Consider the following 8,497-nt stretch of genomic DNA (forward strand, 5'->3'; position numbering starts at 1 on the left):
GCCCTGGTCATCTCTAGGCTTGACTACTGCAATGCTCTTCTGGCTGGACTTCCAGCATGTGCAACCAAACCCCTACAGATTATCCAGAATGCTGCAGCTCTTCTTGTCTTCAACGAGCCCAAGAGGGCCCACGTCACTCCTCTGTTCATCTCTCTGCACTGGCTACCTCTCGCTGCTCGCATCAAGTTCAAGGCACTGACGCTTGCTTACAGATCTATCACAGGCTTTCACTCACTCCTACGAGTCTACATCCCTACCAGACACCTACGATCGGTCAACGAGCGACGTCTCGTGGTTCCATCACAGAAAGCCACAAAATCACTTTCCAGAACATTCTCATTCACAGTTCCATGCTGGTGGAACGCTCTCCCCACCCTCATCCGGAATGCAGAATCCCTGACAACATTCAAAAGATAGCTGAAAACCCATCTCTTCCGTGAGCACTTAACCTTATAACCCCCCCCCCCCCCCAAAAAAAACACTTCCTTTCCCTTGAAACATCACTTATCAGGCTTATGCTACTCTGAATAATACCTGAACTTCGTATTTTGAGCACTTCTTGCGTTGTTGTTGTTTTTGCCTCTTCATGATGACTCGCTTAATTTAGTCCTAATTTGTAAGTCGCTTTGGATAAAAGCGTCTGCTAAATGATTAAATGTAAGTGTGTGTGTGTGTGTGTGTGTGTGTGTGTGTGTGTGTGTGTGTGTGTGTGTGTGTGTGTGTGTGTGTGTGTGTGTGTGTGTGTGTGTGTGTGTGTGTGTGTGTGTGTGTGTGTGTGTGTGTGTGTGAATATATAATCATATGTACTTTTTCAGATAAACCACATTTCTCTTTAAACTTTATTTTAATTAGCAGTAAGAGTACATTTTGAAGGCTTTTCAAGGTGCTACATTACTGTACTAGGCACTGCTTAAGTTCGTATCAGTAAAGGGAAAAAACGAATATAAGAAAACTAACAATCAATGGCTTGGAGCTCATTATAATATGTGTGTGTGTGTGTGTGTGTGTGTGTGTGTGTGTGTGTGTGTGTGTGTGTGTGTGTGTGTGTGTGTGTGTGTGTGTGTGTGTGTGTGTGAATATATAATTATATGTACTTTTTTTTCTGATCAACCACATTTTTCTTTAAACTTTATTTTAATTAGCAGTAAGAGTACAGGCTTTGAAGGCTTTTCAATGTGCCACAAGTATTACTGTAATACCATGACTGGTAGGCACTGCTTAGGTTCGTATCAGTATAGGGAAAAAACCCAATATGAAAACTAACAATGCATGTGAAAGTTGTGTGACGTAGTTCTAATTTCAAATATTCAGAAAATGTTAAGCCCAAAGCTTTGCAACATGTAAAAACCTTTTGCCATGTAAGCACTTATTAGTCATGTAGTTTAATTGTATGCGACACTTTTAAGAGACAGGTACACTAAGGCTTATGTTTTAAATTATAATACTTAGGCTGTGTAATTGTTATGGAGATTTAATTGTGAAAAGTAGAATACATGTAAACGACATGAAACATTTTAACAAACTTGGAGCAAAAAGAGATACTTATTATACAGTTAAGTATTACAGTATAAAATCCATCCCTCATCCACACTTTATATCTTAACAGTTACAGAAAGCTTATGCTGGGTTTCCATTTTCTTTTACAGAACACACACGTGACTAGAAGTTACATTCACGCAGACAGAACAGATGTTTTTGTTATAATATTACCAAACCAAACATCTAAAAAAACATTTTGCAGACACCACAGAAATACATGCCACCAAAATATGTTGATTAACTAGTTGCCAACATTTGATCGTAGTTCGAACTGATCCGATCAAATCTCATCTGTTTTCAAAAGTTGGTAGTTGATCTTTGATCCCCTGGATTTGTAGACCATCATTCCACACACCATGGCAACTACTGCTACGACACATCCAGCGACGAAAACAAGGTTCAGGTTCAAGCTTGGACTGATGGCCTCTGGAAAAAAACAAGGGACATTAGCATTTAAAATGCCTTACCTTTTGCACAATCTGCATAATCTACCATGGTAAAGTTAGGACGTACCAGTGAGTGATGCACTCCTCTTCAGCCGCAAGGGTCCCTGGGAGATGAAGTGACTTCCGGTCTGGATGGCAGCTTCTCTTTTGTGAACATGCGAGGGTGGTGCAATGACCGTGCCGTTGGTGCAGCCCTGAGCACAGCGTGTGTAGGGATTGTTGGCTTGACATATGATAATGGAGCAGCTGATGAACACCTAGAGAGGAAATTCAAAAAATACATTCATTATTACAGTGCAATAGGGCATGTCTCTCGTTCTTCAGTGTTTTTTTGTCCATCCTTACCTGGTCATATTGCCCAATAAACCTGAAGGCCTCCATACTGAACTTGACATTGGACTCGTGACTTGTGTAGATGTGAACTGTTTCATCAACCCCGCATCTGAAATACATTGACAAATTGGATTTGATTAATTTGTCGGAGAATGACACTGCTGTCAAAGCATTTATTTTGGACACATATTTACATTACATTCTTAAAATAATGGCTCTTTTTTTGCCATTTGGAATACTCAACCATGTAGTATATACATTTTATAAGGTTATTTTGTCATTCAACATCTGAGTCTATGACTATAATAACACTATTGGAGTGTTTTTAGATTCTTACCCATTTGTGATGATGGGATAAGAGATGGGATAATTGGGATTATCATAGGGTGTAGCTACACAGGACTCAAGGAAGACCTCAGTGTTTTGCACTAAATTGACAGGTTCAATCTCCATGTAGATCGCCTGTCCCACGTTGTACTCCACTGGGTAAGTGTTGGGAGCTATCATGTTTCTGAAACTGCCAGTCTGATAAAACTCAAACTGATAGCTGAATGAACCGAAGCCTCTCTCAGTGATGTTGACAGCTCGCCTGTGAGCATCAAACCTCGTGCTGATGCTGCTCTTTTTCTGGTACTTGCACATGACTTCAATTCCAATCTCATTTTTCCTGGTTATGACATGTCTTGGATCATCGAAAGTAATAATTGTGTTCTTGAAGATGAGATGTTCCTCAGTCTCCTTCAAAGAAACACGTTTAAAAGTAGTTTAGATGTAGTGGAAAACTTTTTATTATTATTTATATCTATAGAAACTCATTGAACTCCTTACTTCCATTTGAGTACCGCATCCGGTAAGAGAGAAAGTTGTAAACACATGCGTGCTATTGGAAGAAACTAAACACGAAGCATTGTTGTTCAGCCGCAAGTGATCTCCGTGGATCCCTGAAATAGTGGCTCTTTCTACTGACACCGACATTATGTCTCTAGAGCAAGTCACTTGTGCTCTTGGACCTTGAACAAATAAAGAACAATCATGATAATGTAGATAAACTTCATTTTGCTTCAAGGACACACAAATAATTCAAACATCAAATCAAATAGAAGAAGAATTCAAGAAGAATTTCAATAAATGCATAAATACCTGCAGCCTCGACCACGACAATAACACACCTCATCTCAGACTGATAGTTCCTAGACCTAAAATATTGTGATTAATTAGCTTCATTTCATATGGCACATTTGGTAACACTTTACTTTACAGTGTCCTTGTTACACATGTTACATGTAGTTACAGTACTATACTATTTTTAACTATATTATGCATAATTACATGCAACTAACCCTAAACCGAACCCCAATCCTAACCCTAACCCTATATTAAGTACTGTAATGTTGTTAATTATTACACAGTACTTAAATGCATAATTACACTGTAACACGGACACCTTAAAATAAAGTGGAATCGCACATTTTGTTTTAAGTAATCTAACTGTGTAATCATACCCATGTTGGCCCTCTGCAATGAAGCAAATTGGAAAGTGCTGGCCAAAATTATCTGATGTTGGTGTCCAGTTGATCACATACTCTCCAGTGGTGGTGGTCTCCTTTGTGCTGTTCAGAGGTCCACTAAAGACCACATCAGTGATGCTGGACAATCAGGGAAGAAAAGAAAATCCAATTAGATGCACATGTATCAGTTTAAAAATTTAACTGAAATGACCCTGTTTTGGAAGTTACAGTGGTTTAAACTTTTTTGACTCCATGGCCATTTTCTGTCTACAACAATATTCACATTTACGGAAATTAGTAGTGTCCATAGATTTAAGGGGTCCTATTATGTTTTTTTGTTTTTTTGCTGTTTGAGCTTAACACTTAAATTCACAGCTCGGGTCTTTAGTGACACGGGACGTCATTCCCTACCCTCCTCCTCATTCATTTTTTTAAAGTAACATCAACTTTCTTCGTTTTCCTCAATCAATGAATTATAAACAATATATATAAAGAATGGCAGTTTTCCCATTCATTTTTTGTAAAAATTGTATGGGGTCGCTAACGACTGGAGGTGTGTAACAGTGTAAGTATATATTGTTTTTGCACAACAATAATTTAATCTTTGATGACTGAACAAGTTGCAATGTCTGATACACAATAATGATGTAACATTTCACTCATAGTTACCGCAGGCAGAAAACAAAAGAATAGGATGTATCATTAGCAAAACTTGAAATGGCTCAGTAATTTACTGCAGAGCACTGAACACAATCCAATATTAGTGTCACTGTCTTGATGGTGGATCTTGTGAAGAAGCTGTCAGCGATCAAAATATTTATTTTGAAGATGTTGAAAAAGACGGTTTTGACAATATGTTTGAGATCGCGAATGTGAGCCAGATGCTGAATTACTGGGAAATGAGCTCTGATGAGGACAGTGCTAATGGTATAAAACATCTGCTCAAACTGAACCCTTCCAAGCTCCAAAGGGTAACACAATATGCATTATTTTATTCTTCTGTACTTGAGAGTTTTATATTATCGTCTCCTTCATACCTTGAGTAAGTTGCTGTAGCTTTTACTCTGATCTCTAGCTCTTGATTGACACGAGCCTGAAGGTGTTCTCCGTGAAGAGGTGTTGGGTGGATGAACCGAGGTAGATATTCACCCTCAGTGCAAGATGGTGCCGGAGCCTCCACTAAACACAAAACATAACATGAAGGTTGTGGCAGAGCATCACAATTAAAAGCCTGGTTTCAGGACTGAACGGTACCTTCTAAAGCGAACTGGAGAGGTATTTTGCTCAGTGGTGGATTGGAGGATCCATTGACAAACGGGGTTCTGACCGCTGCGGCCATGGTAGTGTAGTTTAGAGTGATGTTCTGGGTGGGATAGTCTTCCATCACCAACTCAAATGCATAAACACCACGTACTGAAGAGTTGCCGTATGACAGAGTACATGTGTTCTGGAAAGAAGAAAGATATGAACAGTTAATGATACATTAAGAAGCAACCAAGTCAGCCGAGAACATGCGGAAGAATGAAAGAAAACACTTCTTAATATATAATGTTAAGTATAGTATAATGATCAACAAGTAAAGTTAAGTAAAGTATAATGATCAACATACATGATTGTACATTATTCCTTACATATTCTCACCTGGTTCAAACTGAATCCGGCATGTTGGTTGCACATTCCACACTCATTTGCAGAGAAAACTCCATATCTACACCTGACCTGATCATGATCTGGATCGCAGGACAACAGATTGTAGTTCCTCGGGCAGTTCTGAGGGACTCTAGAAACAATCCAAAAACAGTCTTGAAATGAGTTTGACATTTTTGTCCTTTTGCAATTAATTTACAACTGTTCCTAAGGTGACTTTTAATGGATCATAATAAAAAAGGATAGGGTATATCATAAAATCGAATAATAAAATAAAATTATAGGAAATATACAAATAAAAGTATACATAACAATGACATCATTGTGATATGTTGGTTAGATTTTGAACACTGAACATTCTAATAGTGTAGGTCAGAGAGAGATCTTTTCAGATCAGATTCCTAAAAGCTAAAAGACTAAAATCGAAAGCACACCTAAGCTTTAAATGAAAAAAAAAATGCATTGGCCATTAAAAAGCTTGCAGACGGAAAACTCTTTTGATGAAGACAAATCGATTATACCTGACAATGGGAAGTGTGGTGGCGACTGGAGATCTGTTGGGCTGAGAGGTGTCAGATCTCACTCCAAGGTCAATTTGTGTGAGAAGTTGCCAGTTTCCAACAGTTGTGACTGTGTTATAGATCCAGCAGCAACTACTTTGACTGTTGACACAAGCATAGACTTTTCATTAGCAATAAATTATTTTAATATTACCCTCGGCTCTATTAGATAATGGTGTATCAGATTAGTCTTATTCCTCTTCACAAGTGCTTACTGCAACTGAAACGGGCTGTTGTTTGGGACGGTTCTCTTCATGACTCCCTCAGTCTGACACCAGCTGCCACCATTGGAGCTGCTGTCTACACGACCGCTCACATATTTACTTTTACTGCCACAGTTTCCAGACCTGCAACCCCAGTAATCAGATTGATCACAGACATGAAAGGCCTCCTTGAAGCGGATGTCCACCTGAAAGAATACATTTTTAATAACTTCTCAACATCCTTAATTTTTCTAGAATAATATTATAATACACATTTTAGAATAAAATGGCAGATTACCTTGTCTTTTTTAGGCTAATTTCATAACTACTAACTTATGTATCCTAAATACACATAATACATATTATTTTCACACATCTAGCTTAATTGGACAAAATTACAGCCTGATTTTAAATGGCACACAATTCAATTATTATGTGACATTTTCCAAACTGACCATAATATAAAGTTATCATTATATTATCATAAAATCTAATATTATTTTAATGGTAATGCTTTTCCATTAGATTTAAAGATGTAAAGATTTGAAGTCTAGGACAATGATAAAATAATAAAATCTATACATAAAAGGCATTTGAATAATTATTATTAGTATTATGAAAGAATTTGAACTTGTGATATTTTTGTGACAGTTATATATTTATTTTTAAAAAATGGAAAAATACAAAAATCCCCTGGCACATAAAAGTGCACCTAATGGGAAAAACACCTGTTTGCGGTTGTAAATAAAGGTCTCACCATGTAGGATCCATCAGGATTCTTTCTTGAGCTGAAGGTCATTGAGCCTCCGTAGAAGTGAGAGGCAGTGGCTGTGGATGCCAGCATCAGCAGAGCTGAGAGCAGAGAAGAGACACTCATGATGTTGATGATCCTTGCCGATCACTGGCTGCCCTTATAAAGGACATGATGGAGGAAGTCATCCAAAAATAATTACAAAAAATGTTTTCCAGTAAAGGAAAGAAAAAATAAATTCTACTCCTCCCCAAAGAATGATTGGCATGCAATTTTTTTGAAGCTCCATTGCATTTCTGTACAATAGACTGATCAAGACGTTTGCGATTTTGAGATCTTTTATAGTTTCATAAATTTTTATTTTAGTTTTTATTTATTTCCACTTAGTGCTTCAACTTAAACATGTCAGTTAGCTGCCAAGTCAACAGTACTAATTTCTGTTTAATTTAAGTTTTTCCTTTAATATTTATATTTTATTTCATGTCAGCTTTGTTTCAATTAACAAAAGAAAATATTTTTTTAATAGTCTAGTTACCAGTAATAACCCTGCTAGAGCGAATAAAAGCATTTCAGTGTTTAATTGCTCTCCTCAGATGCAATCAGAATTAAGTAAAAGATGCCACACTATGTTTATCTGGTAATCAAAAGTATATAAATCATGTTTTATGCACTCATGAATTATGTTGTTAATAATTTTAGTTGTCTTGACACTAAGTGAGGGATCAAATGTTCCTTTAAAGATTACAGCATTAAAGATACAGCAGAGTATTTCATTTTACACATGGGGTACTTTTTTTTATCCCTGTGAGCACCAAACCCATCTTAAGTGTTTGCTGGCAAAAAGCTATTTTTTACATTTTTTTTGTAAAAAATGTTTTCATCTGTCCATAGTACGTTTGAAAAGTAACTGACACTACTGTAACTTCAAACGGGACGGGTTCTATGGTCAGAAAAAAAAGAAAAAAAAGAAGCTTTTTTGCCAGCAAACACTTAAGATTGGGTTTGGTGCACACAGGGATAAAAAAGTACCCCATGTGTAAAATGAAATTGTGATGAGGTTCAGTTTGGAAGGAAGAAGACAGGATCGGCGTGACTGGGACTCGTACAATTTTATTAAATAAAAGAACAAACAAAAGGTGCGCCGTAGTTCACTTCAGCACAAAATAAACAAACACTTCACAAATACTCTTTCCGATATATCAGCTCTCTCTTTCCATGTCAGACAAGTTTTTCCACTGACTGGCGGCGTACGAGTCCTCAGTCCTCCTCTCTCTCGTCTCTCACTCCACAGCGGCTTATATCCGGTCTTTCCACGGCAATTACTGCAACAAGACACAAGTGTTCGTCATTTGCACTTGACCTACTTACTCGTCTAAGCTCGTCTCCTTTTTCTCGCTCCCGTTACAGACTTCGCGGAACCACGCCCCCCTCGCCACAGAAATACTCTGCTGTATCTTTAATGCTGTGGGCCTAATTTTCTGCCAGAGGTCCTGGACATCTTGTTCAGATA

General features: G+C 37.7%; 1 protein-coding gene across 1 annotated transcript; it reads right to left on the reverse strand.

Annotated features, from left to right (window-relative positions):
- Positions 1-1,455: 1,455 nt before the first annotated feature.
- Positions 1,456-7,124, reverse strand: LOC309509547 (uncharacterized protein). Its single transcript, XM_082184326.1, has 13 exons — positions 6,994-7,124; positions 6,249-6,442; positions 5,995-6,135; positions 5,468-5,606; positions 5,081-5,273; positions 4,864-5,005; positions 3,821-3,964; positions 3,459-3,514; positions 3,147-3,328; positions 2,656-3,056; positions 2,331-2,427; positions 2,053-2,242; positions 1,456-1,965 (listed from the first exon to the last, which is right to left on the reverse strand). Exons 1-13 carry the CDS (start codon positions 7,111-7,113, stop codon positions 1,820-1,822), a joined length of 2,145 nt encoding a protein of 714 aa, XP_082040452.1. The 5' UTR covers positions 7,114-7,124; the 3' UTR covers positions 1,456-1,819.
- Between the last annotated feature and the right edge of the window lie 1,373 nt (positions 7,125-8,497).

This window comes from Leuciscus leuciscus (assembly GCF_965113295.1).
Source record: "Leuciscus leuciscus genome assembly, chromosome: 11".
NCBI lineage: Eukaryota > Metazoa > Chordata > Actinopteri > Cypriniformes > Leuciscidae > Leuciscus > Leuciscus leuciscus.